Raw genomic sequence first — 24,153 nt, 5'->3', positions numbered from 1 at the left:
TTTTTCTTCTTAATTTCATAACTAATCATAATTAATGCACCAGGTGCATAATCACTAGGAAAATAGGTAGCCTAGGCTCCTCTCCACGTGTCTAGAATTGATCTGTTCAATTGCTTGTTTTGTTTCATGAAGCATGTGACTGAGGTTCCTCATAGCTTTTTGGGTTCATATATAATCACTTCATTAAGAGACCAAAATGGTCTGATTAGATAGAGAGCTGGTTTAATCAACTTTCTTTTTTCCAAACATAATTAGTTTAGGAACACTGGTACAAGAATTTGTCTGCCCTGGGTAAAGAAACCAGAATAAATTCTAGTTGCTAGCTAGCTACCTCACATTTCCATACAACTCAGCCGTGGGCGGGTTCAACTAGATTTATAGGCTTATCCCTTGTTTATATAACTAATTCCTTTTAAAATATTCTGAAGGCGATAGTATACTAAACTCACGCACACTTCACAGATGCTATGACTCAATTCAAGACCTTGTCTGAAGGAATAAATACTTCAAACCACTACACTAGTGAGTCATTTGCACGCTATATATTTTTATAATGCCATAAAAACAGCAAGATCAAGATGTACCCCTACATGGCCTACTCTAAGCAGTACTAGCTATATGCAAAATTACTAGCACTCCACTGAGAAATAGCCACACATGGTTTAGATTAAACATGGTAATGAGCTAGAGCCCAATCTAGATTTCCATCGTCGCGATATCATTTGTCTAAATGTGTTGTTTAGATTCACAATTCGATAACATAAAATTATGTCCCGCATCATAAGTTTGCTAAGTAATGATGGGCAACTCTTATTTATGAATGCATATATATCATGTAGCTAAAAAGACTAGTTTCCTTATGAAATAGGGAAGGATTCTATTACCGGATTGAGTGCCTCACAACATAAAATATTTAGGCTCTGAATTTAGACAAATAATTTGATTGATTTTCATCGTAACGTGTTTAACTGTGAATTTAGATCATTGAATCGACTGATGGAGTAGTTATCCTTTTGCGGCCGTGTGTGTTTTTACACAAGACGTGTTGTGGCAACAATCCATTATTATTATTAGACTTTAGACATAGAAACAAAATCTCAAAAAAGCTGCGAAGTCAAACCTGTACCACCGCCATTTTGGATGGGGCTGTATGTCGCCACCTTCAAATCATAGTTTTTATTCAGATTCCCAGATTACCTACCAGGAAATTTGCTAATACAAACAAAGGGTCATAATAGTAACAACAATGAAAATGAACACCAACACTTTGTCCTCTTTGGTAATTCAACGACGCCCACGCCCCAAAAAAGAAAAAAAAAAAAAACAAGAAGAAAACCCTACATGCACAAAAAATGCCCCATATGTCGACTGCCAAATAATGCATTGATCGTATAAGCCAAAACAGCCACACAAATAAATAACTATATATAGCCCCAAAGGAAGGCTATGTATATTATTATTCATGAAATACTTAAAAAAACCCCACAAAGATAATGCCAAAATAAGTCTTTAGGTTAGTACCAATATACTAATATGCAAAGGTATTTACGATTTAATTACATTTGTATTCTAATAGTACCGATGACTACCCGAGAAAAAATATTTCATTGAAGAATTTCCATGTTCGATGACATGTATTGTTCAGTTAAAATATGTCATGTGTTATAAATTTCAAATTTTAACTAAATAGTATTGAACACTTAACTTGAAAATGTCAAAGAAGTACATATATAGGTGAGGCAAGAAGGCAAAAACCTTAACATTATACCTAATCCTGAAACTAAAAAAGGAAGAGAATGGGCACGGGGAAGTGCTTCTAGAATGGGTATGTGGGAAGTGCGTCTAGAATGGTCATATGGCAACTAAAAGCGTTTTTTATATCGTTTGACAGAAAAATTTAGAAGAGTTCATGGGTCATGTAAGTGATTTTTTGAGAAGCACTTGTTATATGCTTTTTTAGAAAGCACTTGGCTTTTCCAAAAAAAAAAATACTTAAATTTTTTAATAATAAAAATGCAAAATATTTATAATAAAAACGCTTTTATTAAAAGATGTACTTCATAAAGAAACAATCTCAAACGAAATAGATTCTTAAAACTAAATTAGATGAATAATTATAAGTAAAACGAGGCCCACCAACTCATTTGAAATTTGTTAGCTCAGCCAAATTTTGGAGGCATTGATGCATGGGACCCAATTCAGCCATTTTTCTCACAAAGAGAGAAAAGAGAGAGCAGAGAGAGAGGAGAGAAAGAGGAGGGTGGTGGATGTTGATGCCCAATTAATATCACTGAGCTCAAGCATACAAGGAACCTGACAGAGTCTTTGATGCTAACCCCATCCTTCACGGTTCAGACAGAAAGTGAGGGTCAAAATTTTCCGAGCATAACAATTAAATATTTTGTTTGTTTGATTGCAGAGATTTCGGTGAAAAAGACTTTAAATCTCTCCCCTTCCACAGCTAATAGTTTTCAGTACAAGGCAGTTTTTTTTGAGTGCCAAAATAAAAGAGTTAAAAAATGACACGTGTTTAAATAATTTTTTATTTTTTAAATAACGTATTATATCTGAATTGTGTTGTTTTGTCACTCAACACCGCCGCATGACACAAACCCTATTCAAGTTTTTCTCTACCCTATAGGCATAAGCAAGAGTGTGAACAAGATGAGAAACACGGAGAGAGAGAGAGAGGGGAAAAGGTAGATTCCATATTAATGTTAGGCTTCAGACAAAAATAAAATAAAATAAAAGAATAAATCTTAGGCATTAGGGTCCTAATAAAGAAACATAATGTACACTGTAATGTATTATAATAATGGAACTAGCCTTTTCTGCTTGCTCCTATATAAATGTTCCACTTGGTGCATCTTCTTGTTATCAGGGCACTTACCTAATTAGCAGCATAAACATTCCCAAGAGAAATAGAGAGAGAAAAAAAAGAAGAAAGAAATGGAGCTCAGTGAGCATAGTTTCTTAGAGGAGCTTTTAGCTCTAAGAAGAGACAGTACATGGGAAACCATTCCAACAGAAATGAATGAGTTCTTGTCCAGTAGTGGCAGTTGGGGTAATTTTGGTTACCTTGATCAAAACCCTCCAACTTTCTTCCCAAACTCTTCTTGCACCCAAGAATTCTCACCTCCATTTGAGCCAAACTTAAGCAACTGCTACAACAACAACACCACCACCTTCAATGAAGTCTACTATCCCTTAGGCTTTGGTGCTGGTGAAGATGGCCTCTCAGCTCAACAGCAGCTCACTGACTCATCCTACAACACACTCGATACGCCGCCGTTTCCGGTCCAAGAAGACAATCCATGGTCCATGCTTGAAGAAGAAGAGTTGGGTTTGCTTGGGGATGAAATACACAACTTGGAGACCCAAGCTGAAGCAGCCTGCAAAATGGAGCCAATTCAGTCCCCTGATCAAGTCCCAGTTTTCAACATGGGGATGTGTGAGGAGAGAAATAACAGGGGTAATAGCAAGAAGTTGCAGGGGCAGCCTTCAAAGAATCTAATGGCTGAGAGAAGAAGAAGAAAGAGATTAAACGACCGCCTTTCGATGCTAAGATCAATTGTGCCCAAGATAAGTAAGGTAATTAAATCACTCTTCTGCCCAAATTTGCAGAATGCATGTATGTACAATATGATTAGTGTTGAGTATGAAGGCTAATTTGGTCAATTTGGTAGATGGACAGAACATCTATTCTTGGAGACACCATAGATTACATGAAGGAGCTCCTGGAGAGAATCAACAATTTGCAACAAGAAATTGAAACAGATGCAGATCAGTTAAATGTGATGAGCCTTTTCAAGGATGTGAAACCAAATGAAATGTTAGTGAGAAACTCACCAAAGGTATGTACTCTGCTTCAACCACTTCACTTTTAGACCCTCAAATAAAAGCTCAAATTAAAAATAATTATATATATATATAAAACCCCCAAAATCTGAATGGGACATTAATTTCTGTTTGATTTGTTTGCAGTTTGATGTGCAAAGGAGGAATGTGGACACCAGAATTGACATTTGCTGTGCAGGAAAGCCAGGGCTGTTATTATCTACTGTGTCTACCTTGGAAGCTTTAGGTCTTGAGATTCAACAGTGTGTTATTAGTTGCTTCAATGATTTTGCAATGCAAGCTTCTTGCTCAGAGGTATGCAATTGGCTTTTTTGCTTTCAGAGATGCCCACAATGGCATTGGATTTTTCTGCTTTCCACCAACATATATAATCTCTTTGTTTAGTTGGAGAAGTGTTGAATTAATGTTCTCTTGTGTTCATTGATGTCATGGAAACAGGATTTTGATCAGAGAACAACAGTAACTTCTGAAGACATAAAGCAAGCACTGTTTAGAAATGCAGGATATGGAGGAAGATGTTTGTAATTGCAAGAACAAATGGGATAGGGAAAGTAAGATGAACTCTGTGATGAAGTTTTTGAGGAAATGGCTTCTTTTTTCTTTTTCTTTTTCTTTCCCAAATCTTGGATTCTCAATGAGGGTTGCAATTGAGAGGTTGTAGTTGTCTTTCTTTAATAAATAATTTTCATGGAGTACAATTTTCTTCAATGTATTTTGTATTCCTACACTCCCAAGAGGAGAAAAAGAGTGTCCTTTACATTTAAATTTAAATTTAAGTGCCCAAGATTTCTTTTGCATACATGGGCTTAGCCAAATTGGCTAAAGCAACGGTGTTCATCACTCTACACTCGAGTTCGAATCCCCTTCTCCGTAGTTGAGATTAATTTAAGTACAATATCACTTACACAAAAAATAAAATAAAAACTGAAGTGCCCAATGAAAATACTCAAACTAGAAGAGCCATGTTGAAGTGAATTGACACAACCAACTTCCCTTTGGTGATATGTTGGTTGTTGATTGATTACAAATAAAATTGGATAGAGAAAAGGATTGATGCTGTAAAAGAAAAGCTTTCTATGGATGTAGTTGCCTGCCAGCTGAATCTCATGTCGTTATATTTTGCATATAAAGAGCGGATGTAGACAAATTATTCTTATTGTTTAATTTTCTTTGGCCTTTTCTTTTTGTTGCATTGGGAAAGAAGGGGTAGGAAGGAAATAGACTTTTGCCTCCCATCTGTGACCAATTAAAGGTTCAATTCAAGTTTTCACAGCCACTAACTTTTGCAGAAGTTTTCTTATCTTTAAACCCATGCACATAAATTTTACAAAGAAAGCACAACCGCATAATGAGCACAGAAATTCATGGTAAACAAAATGAAAATATAGATTTTGACCTGTAAGTAGTATATATATAATTATTTTGTTTCTACATCAGTGCCCAGATTTATCTTGTGGAGTAGACAAGACAGTATTAAAAGCAAGTTTGCTATGTGTATTTTTACAAAAACAGAGCCTGCATTTTTCATCCATATATCTCAAAAACAGAGCAAATTTTCTAAGTTCAAGATTCAAAAGTCACCTTTTACAAATTTGCTTGTTGAGACTTGTTTTTATTAATTTTGTAAAAAAATTAATTAATTACAAGCTTTCTAAGAAAATAGCCTAGGCCACATGCTCAATCCCATCCTCACAATGTCCGTGACTATATCCAACACCAAATTCATTTTCATTGGCAGAAATAAAATGCATATTATGTGATATGACTTGTTTAAAGACATAGTGACTATATAGATATGAGAACAAGTATGTCTTAGTGTCAATTAAATGCTTTCTTCCATGTACGGGATAATATGTGATATCCAATGCTACTTAATTAAGTTATTGGAGGATACTAAAAGATTAGTAGCACATTCCAGAAAAAATAGAAACGGTTTGTATCTAAAATAGAAAATGTTTTTAGTAATTTCTTTATGATTGGTCTGTATCCTTTTTAGCATTGGCAGTGCCAGTGATCTCGCTAATAGGGCGATCCCATATGCGTGAGACAAGCTTGGTAAGCAAGATCATTATGAATAAGTCCAAGAATGTCGTAACCAAATTTTCGCATCTTGAATCGACCAAATTACCATGTTCTCGTTATTCGGAAACCAATTTCGAAGGAGGCCTGCTTAACGAAATACATCAATGAAATCGATATAGTGCACTGATCTTCTGGGCGTGTACACACATATGTTACCTAATGAATGAAGTCCAATTCTTGTGCAGAGATTGGCTCGTCTAATTCCTCGACCACAAACCTAATGTGATGCATCTTGCATATATGCTTTGTCAAGAAATTTTTGAATCTAGCCCATAATTGCCTCTTCAAATCAAAAGTCTACTTATGAACCAATTTAAGATTCTTGTTTTAGAGCTTCTTCAGACTTATTGTCTCCTAATCATCTTGTATAGAACTTTGCTTATTTCTAAACACATGTACATAAATTTTATAAAGAAATCACAATCACATAATGAGCACAAAAATTTCATGGTAAACCAATAAAAATATAAGATTTTGAAATATTCATAGCTTCAATTGAAGGATTCCTCAAATAAGTTTATTTTTATTTGAGGGACACCTTTGTAGGGCCCACCACACATTGTAATTCAATGATACAAATTATCTAGTTTTTAGATATTCCCTCAAAGATCATCCTTGCAAAAAATCACTTGAATCTAAAACCATTTGACCACTGAATTCAATAGTTGTTATTATAGTATTTTCTTGAAAAACTGTGTTCAACTATTTTGTTGATCCCAAATAGATGCTTTAATGATTTTCAAATTGCATAATTTTGTAAGGATGATTTATGAATGTGAACTTGAAAAATAGACGGCTTAAATCGATGTAAAAAAATCATAAAGGGTGTCCGACAAATAAAAATATTTTAGGGATCCCTCAATAGAATATATATCTTGTAGATTAGGTAGTACCAAAGGCAAGTATACTATCAGTGCCCGCATTTTTCATTCATATATCTCAAAATAAGAGCAAGTTTACTAAGTTCGAGATTCAAGAGTCACCTTCTACAATAGGTTAACAACCAAAACCTTCAATACAACCATTAATTTTTGCTCACGGGATTGGCTTGAAAGATCTTCAGCTAAGCGTAGTTCACACTCTGGCAGAAATGCCTACTACAGTTCTTCCAAATCTACTAATAATTGATAGATTTGGCAGCCCTATTTTCAAGTTCCCAAATGCAAACTAAAATCATAAATTCATGGCCCTTCATGGTACCCTTGAGGGGAAACAATCTTAACCACATCTACATGTTGTTTTCTGTGAAGACCACAGATGGTAGGGCTTTGAAACTTCCATCTGTAGGGTCTGTTTCCTCTAAAGCCCAGATGATACTTCAATATGCATGCCTCTTGGTGCAAATTGACAGTTTATATGGATAGAAGGTTCAAACATTTGAAAGTACATTGTTCAATGATGCCAAAATTCAAGTAGCAATTAGAGATTTATATGGATATTAATGATGTATGGCTGTGAAGATCTGAGAAAAATTCAACCAATTTTGCAAGGGAATATCCATAGTGCAACAGTCCAGGAAAAATTTATCTTATACTAGTTTAAGGGTGTCGGTGTAAGTGGCTCGATACAAGTCATGATGTGTAAGTCGCACATCGGAGAATACAATAATAATTTACAGTTTAAATATAGGTGTCCCACTCCTAATTACACCGAGACATTTGTGATAAAACCCCATACCTAGAGATCCATTGAACCTAACTCAACTCAATAATTGGACTTAGGTGATTAAGATGGGGAGAATATCGATCCATAATTTGGACAAGTAATGGACTCCTATTGGGGCCGTTCACACAACAAAGGGAATATCCATTAGTGCCTAAAAAGAATGAAAAAAAGTAATTTGTGTAAAATTATTGTGCTGATATTTTCTTTCAATTGTTAAATCTGTCCTTTCCCACCATGCCTTATTTTTCTCCTTTACGGTATCAGAGGGAGGTTTGATTTGCATTGACATGATCTTCAACTCACTTTGCCAATTTTAAAGGGCAAGAATCTTTTGATAAGACCAAAAGAAGAGGAAGGCCCAATTATGCACCTTTATGTGCTTCAAACCATAAAGCTTGCAATAAAAGGAAGGAGCTCAGACATTTCCAGAGAGTATCTAGGAAGGTGCCAAGATATTTCCCTAAATCTTTCTTTGAACACCAACACATACGCTTTGTATGTCCAATAAAGGATACTACACTGATTCATCTGGAAGCAAAGGCTCTACTATAATGATGGGTACGATTTCGTATGTGAATTTTCTAAATATCAAATACATGGGGGATTGTGAACCGTTGAATTCCTGTTATAAAACCACACATTGTTACAAGCATGTTGCAGTCCAAATATGCTTACAATTTGCTTAATGCAATATGAAAGTTTCTTTACAAAAGCAGTCCAATATATTTAGGCCCAAAAAGTACGAAATAGGGCTTTTTTCAGCTTGATCGGATTGATTCTATGATTGAATAGCAGAAGTGCTAGTAGAAACTTGGTTCTATAAAATAAATTGGAGATAGGTTTTTTTCCCCCTTCTTTTGGTTTAAAGGTGAATTGTATTAATTTCTATTTTGCAAAAGCAATCACAATTTTTATGTTCACGGTAAACTATTAAATTTATTTATTTTTTTAAAAATGGAAAACCTGTGTGAGAACCTCTTTTGTGATTACCAAGAAACTAGCTAAGACTCACTTTTATGGAAAAAACAAAAGCCCAATCATGGAGAAATGTTGAAACTCCTTTCCACCAGGAAGTAGGATATTTGCCAATTTTTCCTTCTTCCCAGAATTGTGCAGAATGACATGACTCTAGCATCCACCACAGTATGGTTTTTACTTTTGTGTTACTCATTTATTTAATGCTAAGGAAAAGTTAACCAAACATCCAAGAAAAAACAATCACAAAAGTTCAAATTTTATAACATAAACTAACAAAATAAAGTAAAAAGTAGACACATTCAATCTAATTTTTGTTGGATAACCCCAAATAGGAGCCGCACTATGTCCTGTCCATGGATTATCTATTTCACCATTATTTAACTTGTCATACTTGAAAGAAGAAACAAAAAAGTGTACCTCATCTTCATAGCTAGAAGGAATCTCATATTTATCTAATTTTTTGCAAAAACGATACTAAATTTATCGTCATTGAATAAATAAAAGCAGCTCGTAGGCAAAAGTAATTTATCGGTCACTTCACTTTGTTCCAGGTGCTAAAGTGGGTTTGACATATTCCTGTATATATAAAAAAGAAGTAAATGTTGCTAAGTCATAGTGCACTACATCAAAAACTTTTACAAGGGTTTCTGTAATTAGCTTTATAAGCACCTGTGCTTAACAACATGATTACAAAGCAAAAGCAATATCAAAACTGAGGAGAGTTGATTTGTAATTGTGTAGCTCACAGTGTGCAAGAGAATGTAGAGTAAATAGGGCAAACGAAAGACCTATGAATGAGACTTGTTTTTATTAATGTTCTAAAACGAAGGGCCATGCTCAATCCATTCCTCACAATGTACGTGACTATAGTCCAACACCAAATTCATTTTCGTTGGCATATATAAAATGCATATGATGTGACATGACTAGTTTAAAGAGATTAGTTAGGAAGGATGCAGATATGCGAACAAGTATGAATTAATATCAATTAAATGCTTTCTTCCATGTAATGGATAATTTGTGATATTCAATGGCATGTTGCTTCAATTCTGAAGATTTAATCAAGGTATTGGAGGATACTAAAAGATAAGTACCGGTTTCTAAGAGAATTGTCAGCGTCTAAAGGTGCATGCTTGAAATTGAGGTTGCAATCCAGTTTACAACAGTTATAGATTTTAAGTGGTTTATGGCAAAGGCAGATGCAGGAGTTTTGCCTCAAGCAGTCAACGCGTAGAAGTTCATAAGTTTTTCGTAGAATAAAAAATACTCTAAACAAGTAAAGTATTCTACTCTTCATAGTAAAAACTTTATGTTGTGAAAACTACGTTTCCTTCTTCTTTTTTATTAAAGTTCCTCTTGAGAGCTACTGTTTAGGTTGTTGGCAGATGATTTGTTGAGTACTCTCCTAATCTAACTTGACTTGCTTTGTTTCATACCATCCAATCTCAGCTTCAACTTAATATAAACATTTTTTGTATTTTTCATTTTATCAGCAACACCCTTTCATGAATTTCTTGCACATTATGGGAAATTTGACTGTCATTTCTACTTTGCCGTGCATTATGTGATGTGTGTTATGGATGAATGAAACAATTCAATTTCTCCATCGAATTGTTTGTTTCACATAATATTATCAGAGAATTAGACCAAATCTAAGAACTATTATGCCTTTAAGGGTGGCAGAGGAGAGCTCAGAGGCCCTTCAGTTGGGGCATTTTGCTGAGCTTTGGTGGGTAATTGAGGGTTGCCCACCAATTTCCATGAGATCAACATTTAAGCTGCCATGTAAGTTTTCCGAGATTCATGGGGTCAAGTCACCCTATTTATCCCTTAATGCATCCGTCCCTGGTTGATAGGGTATAAGGTTTAAGAATGGAGTATTGGAGGGTAAATGAAATACTATTGTATCCAATTTTTATGTTTGACAAAACCTAATCCAAAATAATGTGAATTATAAGAAAAAAGAACCTCAGTCCAATTGAATGACAAATCAAGTTTTCGTTCTAGTTAATTTGCGACCTTCTCAATAGCAAAGCTACACATTGTGTTTACCAAAATCACAATCCCGATGGAATATAAACCAAATGATTCCTAAAATTATGAAGCTACGAATATCAACTATGTTTCTTTTACTTTATGAACATCAAATCATTTTCTTGATATTTATTTGCAAGCTAATAATATTTCTTTAAGAACTGGAAACATAAAAATGCAAAGTCTTAAAGTTAGAGTCCTCCTCTGCCAATTTTGAAGGCGATTCTAAAGTTGTAATCCAAACCCTAAATCATCAGATCCCACCTCCTTGGCATTTTCAGACACTTATTCAACATATTTGGTATCTACTACATGGTGCTCATCCTTAATCTTTACATCATTCCTATCGTGAAACTAACCAAGTGTGGCTGACAAACCCTTCCTGGCCACGATGTTGAAAGGGCGTATAGGGCGAAATAGCAGAGGCTTCTGGGTTGCCATATATGCCCACACTCCAGTTAGATCTACTTGTGTAATATTTTCTTATTTCAAAAATATATATATTCCAATTTATCTATTAAAAAAAAAGTTTGCAAGTAAACAATTCAATACCCTTAGGAAAAATTCAAAATTCATCACTTTCAATTTTGTAGCAATTAAAATTTCAAGTTTTAGACAAAGCCAATGTTAAAAATCCATGTATTACTATTGACAATCTTTCAAATAAATCCATTATTCATCACTTTCAATTTTGTAGCAATAAAATTTCAAGTTTTAGACAAAGCCAATGTTAAAAATCCATGTATTACTATTGAAATCTTTCAAATAAATCCATTGATGTACCCAACAAGAATTCCATAATGAGGGCCTCATCTAAGCTGTTGGATCAAATTGGTTAATTTGATTCAACCGTTAAGATATATGACCTTATCTAAGATACTCACTATAGAATAACTCATGTATCCAAATCCAACTAGAACATGTTCAATGCACATGAGTTGAATTTATGTGGGTTTTACAAATGAGACTCACATCTAAGAACTTTACATGACCCAAGCAAGTATGGGCCACAACCAAAAGAGCTCAATTAGGATTATTAAGTGAGGTAACCATCTAAGCTAGAGATGGGCATTTGGATCAACAAATCGGTGAAACCAGCCGGATCAAACAATCGGTCTAGTTTGGTCTAATTTTCTGTTTTTCAGTGTTAAACCAAACCAAATCAGCTATTCTGGTCCAGTTTGCAACATGAAGAACTGCAAACCATCGGTTCATCTAAACCAAACCGGTTTGCATAAATGTTAATATATTTAAAAATTGGAGTTAGTCGAACTCAAACCCCTAATCTCCAACATACATTCTCAGCGCCAACCACCAAGGTAACAAGTTATCTTGTGTTAAGTATGTATAACTAATATCAGTTGCACCAAAACTTAAAAATATATATATATAAATGTTAGGGTTAAACACTCATTATCTTGCACCGTTTCAGTTCAGATCTCTTTGTCTCTCTCTCTCTCTCTCTCTCTCTCTCTCTCTCTCTAGCCACGCAGATATGGAGTTTAGATCTCGCTACCACGATGCACGCCGTCTTTATCTCATCTATGTTTTCATAAAAAACTGGAAACCGAATCTAACCCAAACTTTTCGATTAATCGGCCATTATCAAGGTCTTCTGGCGCGGTGGTTTGGTGTGGGTGTCAAAAAGTCCTCCATCGAGGCTTTTCAATTAGGTATGCAGTTTTGGCCTAAACTCGAACCAAACTAAACCGAGTCACCCTAATCTAAGCGGTCACCAACTAGCTTCTTTTTTGAAATTGAACCTCAATCTGATTTAAAGCTTCTTCCTGATATTCGAGCCACTTGTCAATCTCGCAAGCAAAATAATCTAGGGGACTTATTAGGAACCTCCATAATGGTTTCAACTGTATAATTAATTAGGTCCAAATCCTATGGGTCCAATATCATCTTTTATTTGGACTTTGTGGCAAGCAACTTCCAACGGACTTAGATTCTAATCTAAATTATAAAAGTGGTAGCCCTGTGTCATAAGTGGAAGTGGGAGTAGTAGAGCTCAATTAATTGAAGTTGGGACAGACAAGGACCTAATATTTTTACAGTCCAATCATTCAATCCATCTTTTTATTGGATAACCCCAAAATGAGCCGCACTATATCTTGTCCATGGATTATCTATTTCACCATTATTTAACTTGTCATACTTAAAAGGGACCCTACACCTCTTTGGGCATTACTTTGGGGGAAAAGAAAAATAATTAGAAGGGATCTTATATTTATCTAATTTTTTGCAAATATGATAATATATTTAAAGGATAAATACTCCGAACGTTACTGAACAGAAGCAGCTCGTAGAAAGTAATTTATTGGTTAATGTTGCTCCAAGTGCTAATGTGAGTTGACATATATTCCAGTAAAAAACTGTAATTAGCTTTATAAGCACCCGTGCTTAACAGCATGATTACGAAACAGAAACAATTAGCCCTAAGGTGACAGTAAAATAATGCAAGAAAATCTATAGTAAATAGGGAAAACGAAGGTGACATGTACAATCAAGCAAAGTAAACTAGGCGGTAAAAAAAAAATCTTAACGGGGTAAAAGCTAGTGTATATCGTGTTCATATTTCCTTGTTCTTTTTGTAGCTGGCTAGATAGCCATCAAATCAAATTCTATCCCCTTCGTTTTCAACATTTAAGGGATTAAAAGTTGCCTCTACCTTACGTGCCTGTATGTAGTCTGATCATAATCAATCATCTCGATGACCTAGCTAGCTGGCAACAAATGATATTGATCAATTTGGATGAAATACTTATCCTTTATTACAGAATAGCAATCATTGAAAATATGGGAGACAAGACTAATTAGTTTACATGTAAATCTCTAGTTAAGAGTGAAAAAAACAGTTGAATTCTGAAGGAAAATTTTCTATGCAAATAAATGTGTATTTACCTTTTTGTAGACACGGATTTAGTCAAGTTGTCATACTGAATGTGCTCTTTACTTTTGCATCTGAGTTTGAATCATCTTCTTATAATTTAGATTAAATCTCGTTTGTATTATAAATATATATAAATAATGTTTAAAATATCATATTTTCATACCAAATAAGTGACATAAAACGGCTGATGTGTATGATCAATCATGTTATGACTAGTAGCTATTATCAATTGGCACATGATGTGATCTGTTATGACTGGAAACAAGATTTTTATTGCAGGCATAGAGTCGTACTTTAGTGTAATTAGGCTTAATTAATTTTCTCGTACTCAACCCAATGTAATCTTATATATTTGCTGTCACAAGGAGAAGCATCGATATGGAAAATTCCTCAATTTCATTATTTTTCTATTTTTATATACCATCAAAACATATGTATTTCGTGATAAACATAATTATTTGAACTATATTTACGGACCAAGTTATGTAACTATGTGTTTGTTTTTTCAGAAAAAATAATAGTAGGATGGTGATTCGAATTTGGAATATTTTTCAACATTAAAAATATCACAAAACGAAGTGCTGGTTGGTGGTGTAGTGGTTAATAATAACTTATCTTTCTAAAGCCTACTTAGCAGCAGGCATGTCTTGATTAGTCATCATACACTTCCACTTAGAGTTTATGGCTAGAAACAGTCATATATCTTGATTAATCATCATGCACTAGCACTCACTTTACTGGTTTTGCTCAAAACCCAATTACCTTTCTCTTTTTAATTCAACAACTCACACTTTCTTCTTCCCTACACCGCGCTCAATCCAAACTCCTTTGCCTCTTTTCTTTTCTTTTTCATCCATGATATTACTGCATGTGCTTTTTCAAAACCAAGGGCCCCAACTTTTCTTCCCCTCAAAGACCTCCCAAAAATGAAGTTAACACAAACCAAAACGCAGTCCCTTTCCGTACTGAATCACGCCATAGAGTACTCATGAAGCGTACGAGCACTTCTCCACTATCATACAATACCAACCCCACTCACACAAATCATCTAATCTCATCTCCATTAAAATAAATCTCCAAAACAAAACACTTGCCTATATATAGAAAACCCTCCTCTTAAATTATCATTTCTCTCTTAATGCTTTTTCAGGTCATCAAAAAATCAGATGAGAAAGGCAGAAAAAGAAGAAAAGAAGAAGAACAACTATGGAGAATTATGAAGTTCCAACTCGGCCTAATCTAGCTTTTCCTGTTGGCTTGGCTCTTCTTCTGTTCCTCTTGCTTAGCATCAGTGCCTTCTTCTTGTGTTGCCTCCATTGGGACAGGATTCGAGCTCTCATTTTTTCCTCTGTGGAAGACAACCCTGCAGATCAAATTCAACCAGAGTTGGATCAGAAACCTGCACTTCCTAACATGGTACATAAATTAATTTGGTTTTTTTTTATTATTTAAATGAAGGGTTGTGATCTGATTGGTTTTTGTTTCCTTGTGCGATAGATGGCAAAGCAAAATCAGCAACAGAGCCTGCCAGTGCTGATGCCAGGAGATCAGGTGCCAAAGTTCATTGCAATTGCTTGTCCATGCGAGCCTCCAGTTAGTGAGAAGCTCACTGTTATTGTTCAGAAGCCTGCCTATTTCTGTGATGCCGCTACTGTATATATCTGAGAAAAGGAAATAAAAGAGTATATATATTGTTGTACAATATTATTTGTCAAGAAAATAGTGCAAGCTACATATATAGATGTTGAACACAATCCTGTTTTTTTTTTTCTCTCTGATTATATAACAGCCAAAGCCCTTTGGTCAGATTTCAATTTTAATCCGGAAAGAAAAAGAAGAAGAAAGCAACAAAAAATCATCATTGTGAATTATTTGCAGCATTCGATTCATTTTAATGGATTATCTGGAAACTCATCATTGTGCTTCAAAATCACAAGCATAAGATTCCCAACCAAACCAAGTTGGGGTGGCAGCAGCACTTTATTATCTCCTCCTCCATAATTGTTATGAATAATTACTGTCTCATCTAAACACAGCCGCATCTATATATTCTAGAATAGAATGGAATGGACAATCGTCAAGGCATTAAACCCCGGTATTAGAATGGATCCCAAGGTATTAGATACTCCGGGGAAGGTCTAAATTTACAATTCTTACAAAGGCCCAATTTTGCTACCATAGCCCCTAATATTGATGAACAAAACTTAAAAGGAAGTTTTTTTTTTTTTTTTTTAAAGCCAAATATAAGGTAGAGAGGAAAATTTCACACAGATCTCAAGTGTAGGCTTAAATGCTTTTGACTATTTAAACTATAGTTTCCTTGCAACTTATGGGGTTTCAGGTTAATAGGATTTTATTTTGAGGCTATTTCAACAATTTTGCTCACTTTTTAGCTCATTTAATAGAGGTCTATGCAGGCACGTGAATGATTATTGTTATGTTTCATTTGATACAAGCGATATTAAAGATGGGAAATCGAACACAAGACCTCAAGCACATTGAATAAACACTTTTAGCTACCTGATTTACTAATACCTTACCACATAAATGGCAATATATTACACTACTACTATTCTTGTCATCGCACTATATATATATGTTGTTGTGGTAGAAGCACCAAGCCTTACGGAAACAACTCAAACTAATCAGTAGAATAATATAGAAACTAAAGTGCGCAAGAACAAGAAAATAACGAGGTTCCTCACAGGTAACTGGAACATGTCTCTAGAGTACTAGGAGCAGACAAATCTAGTATCAACAAATTGGATTGTTTATGACGCATTTGGCAACCTCACAACCCAAAGCCTCAAATGCACCTAATGCCTCTCTAATCAATGAACAGTTAATCACACTCACAACCAAATACAAACAGTGTGACTCTCTCGCATGATTCCAAATGGCGACCTCCACCCAAACAAAGATATAGGTTTCTCCCTAACCAAATGCCGTGGCTACCGACAACTCCTTACCACGTATTTGCAAAACAAAAAGGATTATGGAGGAGGACAAGACAAAACCTAAGCAGATATCTCTTAGACGACCAACTTAAAATGATCCATTTCATATTGGACCCAAACCATGTAGAAAGTCCAATAACAATCAAGCCATTATGGACAAACCTTTTGGTTAACAGACACCAATAAGAGATTTGAATCTCTAAGACTTTGACCAATTATAATTTTCTGTGTTATTAGATTCAATGTGATTGTTTACACTACAATATCTCTAATATCTGTACTTTACGAACCACTATGTAGGTTGTATAACATCAAGAGATTATCCAGATCGATTGTCCAATTAATGACGAAGTTGAAGAAAAAAAAGTGTAATACATCATCTGGAACATGATGCTTACTACGTAAGAGTTCTAGAAGTAAAAAACTAAGGTAAGGTTTGTACATCGATCCAAGAACCTTGTAGCTGCCTAGGAGTTTGGAATGCTTAGAAAATTTTAATTTGTACTGTTGTGATCAATTTTTGTCAAAGCAACAAATTTTAATAGACAATATTTTTTAGAACGTTTCGGAGGTGACGGAGTTTGCCCCTCTACTCTTTCTTAGACGTGCACACCAACTGTTTGAGGAAATGCCTAAGTGAAGCTTATGTTTTGGCAAATGTGTTGTTGCGTGCATCGCCTTTATTTATTTATTTAAGTTTTGGTATTAAAAAAAAGGTCATTTTGGACCAAACTCTCAAAAAATAAAAACAATATGAAGCCTTACCCTCCACTCCATGGAACATGAGCAATAAGAGGAGTCCTGGATCCACTCTACTCCATGACATTGTTTTGATTTGTTTGTTTAACTGATAATTTGATATGTGTTTTGATGAGATTAATTGATATTATTTTTGTTTGATTTTTGTTAGATTAATTGATAATTTGATATTGTGCTTCTTCTAAAAAAATTCATAAATACGCTAATTTACCATAATATGAATACCTAGTTCCACCCTTATAGAGTTCGTGCATCCTACAAATATAGACCCGATGTATTTGCATTGGCATTGAGAGGCTAGCTTATATATAAAGGAAGAACATTAAGAATGTTGAAAAATTAGAATAATTAAAAAATTAAAAGTTTAAAAAAAAAAAAAAATTTGAAGTTGGTGCTTCCTCATTTTCATGGAAAGGAATCATTGAAAATTGTGATGTGTTCATGTTGTGGCTACTGCCGGCATTATATCTTTAGAAGTAGCTTTCAGAATCTCTCATACAGCACACGTGGGCTAAGCCTCTTCCGGTGGAAAAGGGTCCAGGGTCCTTCCTTCGACCAAAAAGAAAAAGAAAACAAAGGGTCCAGGGTCCATGACCAAGGGCCGTGACCTTTGAACTTATTGCAAGAGTCGCAGGCATGTCACGTGGCTCACATTTGGTTTTCAATGGAGTGCCTGCCCATTTTGAAACATGGAAACAAGTCCTTTCTTCTACCACGCCCAAAAAACTTCTATGGACACCCAGTATTTTTCTAATGACAAATTATATATATTTTTTCAAAATTACTAAAAAGGGCTTGATGAACTTTTTGATAAGGTTCTCAATTTCCCCACACACCCAAGCATGGGATGGTGTGGCTAGCCTCAAGGTGCCACCATGACTCCAAAACACAATCACTAAACCGCTTCATTCTACATCAAGCACCCAAAAACCTCAAAACCATCATATCCAATATTTACCCAAATATACATAAATATAACATAATGGGGAGCTTATGAATAATTGTAATCTTAAAGGGAATTTAAATTATTGAGTTGTTGCAATTAAATTGCAAAAATCTTACTGTTTTAGTCTTATAATTGCTACAGAAAAAATGATTACTTTTGCTGGCACGAAATCTTTGCTCGTGGGGAAATACCTCGAGTGGTCATCTAAAAATGTTTGGGTTTATTTATACAGCCCTTTTTGTTTAATCGGGGTAATTATGTTAGATTTATGGTAGTAGATAGATATATAAAGTGAGGGCTATGTCAATATAGTCTAGTTCGGTGGAAAATAACTTTGATTTGCTGACTAATGACCTTATGTTTGAACCTCCATATCACCTTAATAGTGTGTGTGTGAGAGAGAGAGACTCCCCTCCCCCTTAGAGTTTAGACTATCGTTTATACTAAATAATAATAAATAAATAAAGTGAGGGCTATTTTAGAGATATTGTAAAGTCACTCCCATAAGAAACTAATGTGTTGTTGAGTTGGATCAGTCCAAGTCAGCTGGAAAACGATTATATATAGTTTGCAGGCCCACAAGGCCTCCTGAGATTCTCATTTGTCAAAGTGGTTTCATTGCTTTGCACCAAACTGGGACCATCGCTTGTGGCCGGAGACCGGCCGTGCACCATGTAAATGGCAGCATCCCGCAATATCCGTCCAGAAAACAATGTCTGATGCACTTTCTCGTTTGTTCGATTTATTTTACTTGCAATTACAATTGCACATGTATATTTTTTTACTTTCACTTTTTCTTTTTCTATTTATTACCCTTATTCTTTTTATTAATGAATATTGTGAATTACATATTGAGAAATTTTTCAATATTGAAAAAAGAAGCATCACTAAACTAATACGTAAAGATCATCCTTCTCACTAGAAGCTATTCCTACACTCACCACTATAACCTTCGAAAGCTTGTACAAATTATTAGATTGAATCTCTCCGCTCATAAACACAAATGAACCCTTCATAACCATAAATTTTTCTTATGTGTACCCACTTCGATCTAGAGTACCAAGGAAATAAGATTTTTCTCTAGTGAAGAAACATACCTCGCATTATCCAGTGACCTAAAATCCCATCATGCATCATGGTCCTCATTGTACAGAAACCAAGAATCTTGCAATCTAAATGATCCTTTTAACATCACCACCATCCTTTTCCTCATATTTTTCCAAAAAACAAAATCCAAGCCTGAGAAGTAGCATTACCCATAGAAATCGCCAAAGGTCTACAGTCACTATCTTTAGGAACATGTTATGTATTTGAGTATCCAGCTTTCTTCTTGTTCATTTTCTCCTTTCATATCGGACAACTTTTTTTTTTCAATGATCTTTAGAACCACACTCGAAGCAACTCGATCTATCCCTTAAATTTTGATTTCCCCTTGTTACCTTGTTTGCTATTTCGCTTATTTGGCTGACCCCTCTCATCATAACACTTAGCATAGACCTCTCCACCATGAGAACTTTCGCCCATTGACTGATTCATGAGAGATGGTATCATCTCTAGCACAGGATATTCGTACGAACCAAATAAGTCGGGATCCAAATCCACCTTGAAAAAACCAAACCCAACTAGGAATCCAATTCTGAGCACCATTCTTTTGTGTGGAGTATGCCCCAACCTTAGTATATACTAGCATTATTATTATTATTTTCCATAATCTATTACACACACCAACAATTTAATTTCTTGGACAATTCTATATACCTGCAGCCGCTTATAGCCAGATAATATCAGTCCATCCATTGCTTTTTATTTATTTATACAAGCGAAATTCAGAAAAGGGTGAATCAAAACTAAAATGTCCGGTACATAAATAAATGCTCGGTAACCATTTGAGTTACAAGTTCCTTGATAGTCCGTCCATTGCTTTTATAAAAAAAAATTCAAATCACAATAAGGCAATGCATAGGGTGACAATGTCTGCTTCCCATGGTACATTGCCGTGAAATTTGAGGGAGTAGTTAATGTAAGTTGCAGGCCCCGCTGGCTATTCTATTCGTAGGCATAGCCACTGTTGGCCTAGCTAGCTAGCTGCAAATATAAAACCAATACCTTGGCCAGTGCAAATGTTTCAGTGGCCAGCCAGTCAGCCGCAGATGGTGGCGTCTTGATGGCGTATGCAAGACAAGCTTGGGAATTGGTATGCTGCCCATGATGATCATGATTTATGATGCTGTTCTCATGCATGATGAGAATTCAATTATTTACTTATGAGGAAAGCTAGTAATCTTCTATCTAATATTCTTTCATTTTAGATTGACATGTGTCATTTTCCTTACACTTAAAACAATGTCATTAATATATTATACAAGTTAACTTTTGTTTTCTAAGTTTACTATTATTAAATTATTCAATTTATCCAAAAAAATTTCCCAATTTTCTTACCATCTTATTATTTTTTTTTTCTAACGTCAATTATTTTTTTATAAAGAAAATATATGCTTTTAAGAGAAAATGTCCATTTTTTTTTTAACATAAAGGGTTTAGATAGAAAAAAGAAGAAGAGTGCTTTGTGTTTTAATAAAAAGGGACATTTCCTCTTTTTTGAAAAAAGCATAAATTTTCTTTAAAAAATTAATAAGATGGTAAGAAAATTGTGAAATTATTTTGGATAAATTGAATACATTTAATAAGGGTAAACTTAGAAAATAAAAGTTAACTTGTATAATATATTAATGAGATTGTTTTAAGTATAAGGAGAATGACACATGTCAAACAAAAAAGAGAGAAAGTCCAAAGAAGAAGGTTAGAAAGAATATTACTAGCATTCCCCTTTACTTATTAATCTATTTTCATAATAAAATAAACAAATAAATAAAAAATGCGAAATTGCATAATGGGTTTAGGAACAAAGCGTGCAAAGGTGGTGCTGGCAGTTAATGATTGTAAGGAGAGATCTCCCCTCTCCTAAACATATTAAAATATCCACAATCCATACACCCTCTCTTCTCTCTCTCTCTCTTGTTTTTGTTCTCCATTTACTAATGTGACACAAAAATACAAGCGCGCATGTGTATCACACTCTCTAACCCCATCAAAACCCCGTGATTCATTAGTTTCCCTTCAATCATAGGACCCACCTTATACATTGCAACGGATTTTGTCATGTGAAAATTACTTAAATCCAAACACGAACTAATAAGAGTAAGCTTAAATAACTTAAGTAGTTAAAAGCATTTATCCATGCACTCAAAGTTCTAGGTTTAATTCTCATTCTCTCCTAACATGACTCAAGTATTGAATTGTTAACGAGCGGATACAATTTCACTGAGTCTAACATCGTCCTCATCAGTTCTGATGAAAAGCATCACAGCCGTTCACTCACCACTCTCGCAATTGATTGGACGGTGAGTTGCATGCGGCAGAGGGTGCGCGTGGGAGAAAAACAGCAGGTTGAGGAATCGGTGGTGAAGAAAGGAAGTTATGTGTCGCGTTCTGAGGCCGGCAGGCCAAAAATAAAAGCCGCTTTCTTGTCCCCCAACACATCATATCGTTTGGGCCTGTTTTTCTTTGTCCCCCTCTTAATCTCACTACATGCATTGCTCCCTACGTAACTTACACTCAATCAATACCCCTCTTCCTCTTTTTTATTTTTTTTAAAAATTATTTACTTTTTAAATAATTCACTTCAGCTCATTGTTTTATTTTGTCAGTTCTTTATATTGACATGCTTAAGGTTTTTGTTGTTCATAAAATTACTTGAGGTTTCGGAAATTACGCTAGCATTCCATGAAGATTCAGAAATTACACTAGTATTCCATGAGGTTTCAAATTGTTTTTACAACACTCATTCTATTAATTTTTCATCGGAAAAGTGCTCATGTAATTTTTTTTATAAAGCTTCTTCAAGTGACAAAATTAACATCAATGACTAGACCTCAAGAGCATAATAAGTGTTTATACCATACTTGACCATGCCCCTTGGGCAAGGACAAGACAAGGAAAATGGCACCCGACCAAAGTTATTCATTAACTAACCTAACAACCAGGGGATATACCTGTCTTAGGCAGGGGGACTAGCCCTAGGCAAGCCCACCTGTCGAGCCACTTAAATGGCACATGGTGCCACAAATAGGACTCATCCTAATGCACCAGATAATACTATTTTCACACATGCATTGTTACTTTATCAAAATATCTCTATACGCAACACTTATGCTAACTTAAGAATCTGGACAGTCTTCAGCCAATATCACATTGATGTTTAGGGTTTCACCTTTTTCGCTCTTTCCTTACATATCAGTCCCCACATGTCGTAGGACGCCCTCAACTGAAGGCTAGAGAACTTCAAAGTTTAATCAATTTTGTACATCAACACTATGAATCTAATATTTTATGTTAATTTTGGATGGAAATTAACAAATTGAGTTTTACGAAAACAATTTGGAAATTCATAAGGTGTTAATATAGTTTTTGAAATTTTAAAGACTTTTGAGAAAAAAGTCAAAACCTCAGATGCTATTAATAAAAATATTTGTTTTTACCAATATTCTCGACGCATATGCAAATACAAAATTATTGAATACAATTCCCTCTCCAATGCCAAACCACCTTCACAAAGGCATCAAGTTGTATGTACCAAATATAGGAAATCATGATGGAATTTTTCCTAATTTGCCCTTCTAATGCATGGTGGGCCCCGGTTGGGTGCATAGAGCGCATGTGAGATGCAGTGTGTGGGATCCATTCAAAGTCATGCATGTGAGTGTTGTGTTGGGGGGTGTTTTTGGGACTGAAATAGGGATTTGCATGTAACATGGTTCAATCAGAAGGGGAATCTCTTCCCTGTTTAGAATAGGGAGAGTAATGAGTGCGGTGGTTGAATTATGAAATGTTTGGCTACACATGAAATGTGATTGTGATTTCCTTTGTATTTCATAATCACGATGTTGCCATGTTTAGTGGTAATTACCTTCTTAGTTTTGTTTGTGTATAGTTAGAAAGATCACAAACATAAAATCGACTTGCACATGATGTGTAAAGTGTGTACGCAATGTATGCGTAATTTGACAAGAGTTATGATATGAACTATGAAGGATAAGACAATGACGTGGAAAATTTTAATAAAATAAGAAATTGTCATTGGCATTCTAAGAAGGTCCTATGTACATTATAAAGAATAAAAAAATCTTAATTAGTAGACTAATTCTCAAGTTCAAATCCCGATATGACACCTAATTTCTTTTTATATACTTATTTTTCATGTTTTTACAAACAGAAGATGAGGAACACATGACGACGACTTATGGCAATAACACTTCCACATTTTTTTTATTTATAACTAATGATTAAATTATGGATTTTTATTTTTTATTTTTTTATATCTCTAGGAAGGGTGGGTGGCCTCCCGTATTTCGAAATTGGAAGGCAGTATGATTACATCCCCCATTCACAAAAAATAAAAGCCGTAACATAATTTATTGGGCAAAACTGTCTTTTTCACGTTTAATGAAAGAACAGGAATCACTGCCCAGAAATTGTAGGACAGTATGATTCCCATATGGTTTTAGGGCAGGACATAAATAAAATAAATATTAAAAAAAAAAAACAAAAAACAAAAAGATTCCCATAAGAAAGAAGTTATCTAGAACAAAGATGGGAAAACGACCATTTAGGGCAGTGGATATGGGACACGTCCTTAGTTTTTGAGTTTTTGATTGATGGGAAAAGGAGGTGAAAAGAAGAATTTGCCCCTGGGTAGGGACATAGTGGGCGTCCAAATATACTATCCACAAAAGTGCTTGTGCCAGTCGTGAAATGCACTAAAAAAATCCAAAATCGATTTCAGGTAATCCATATCCGTGTATGCAGTCGCAGTTGCTGCTGTGTAATTGTCAAAAAACAATGTGGCTCCTCCTCACGGAATATTGCTTTATTTAGGACCATACGATGATAGGATGCTATGATCTGATGGCTTACCAAAT

The 24,153-nt window shown here is 34.9% G+C and overlaps 2 protein-coding genes across 2 annotated transcripts; both read left to right on the top strand.

Annotated features, from left to right (window-relative positions):
• Positions 1-2,868: 2,868 nt before the first annotated feature.
• LOC103319421 (transcription factor bHLH93-like) lies at positions 2,869-4,566 on the top strand. The gene is made up of 4 exons (XM_008220962.2): positions 2,869-3,591; positions 3,687-3,854; positions 3,985-4,152; positions 4,297-4,566. Exons 1-4 carry the CDS (start codon positions 2,950-2,952, stop codon positions 4,381-4,383), a joined length of 1,065 nt encoding a protein of 354 aa, XP_008219184.1. The 5' UTR covers positions 2,869-2,949; the 3' UTR covers positions 4,384-4,566.
• Positions 4,567-14,172: 9,606 nt separating this feature from the next.
• On the top strand, positions 14,173-15,267 carry LOC103319420 (uncharacterized protein At5g65660-like). Its single transcript, XM_089044703.1, has 3 exons — positions 14,173-14,508; positions 14,664-14,929; positions 15,011-15,267. The coding sequence occupies exons 2-3, from the start codon at positions 14,720-14,722 to the stop codon at positions 15,176-15,178; spliced, it is 378 nt and encodes a 125-aa protein (XP_088900829.1). The 5' UTR covers positions 14,173-14,508; positions 14,664-14,719; the 3' UTR covers positions 15,179-15,267.
• Positions 15,268-24,153: the final 8,886 nt, after the last annotated feature.

Source organism: Prunus mume, linkage group LG2, assembly GCF_029339155.1.
Source record: "Prunus mume cultivar Tortuosa linkage group LG2, ASM2933915v1, whole genome shotgun sequence".
Classification (NCBI taxonomy): domain Eukaryota; kingdom Viridiplantae; phylum Streptophyta; class Magnoliopsida; order Rosales; family Rosaceae; genus Prunus; species Prunus mume.
This window is presented reverse-complemented; position numbering and strand designations above follow the sequence as displayed.

Bases quoted from the DNA above. Each gene is read 5' to 3' on its own strand.
- LOC103319420 (XM_089044703.1), top strand. From the start codon at position 14,720: ATGGAGAATTATGAAGTTCCAACTCGGCCTAATCTAGCTTTTCCTGTT. The intron at 14,930-15,010 runs GTACATAAATTA...CTTGTGCGATAG, and splicing joins AACCTGCACTTCCTAACATG to ATGGCAAAGCAAAATCAGCA.
- LOC103319421 (XM_008220962.2), top strand. From the start codon at position 2,950: ATGGAGCTCAGTGAGCATAGTTTCTTAGAGGAGCTTTTAGCTCTAAGA. The intron at 3,592-3,686 runs GTAATTAAATCA...TCAATTTGGTAG, and splicing joins TTGTGCCCAAGATAAGTAAG to ATGGACAGAACATCTATTCT. The intron at 4,153-4,296 runs GTATGCAATTGG...TCATGGAAACAG, and splicing joins TGCAAGCTTCTTGCTCAGAG to GATTTTGATCAGAGAACAAC.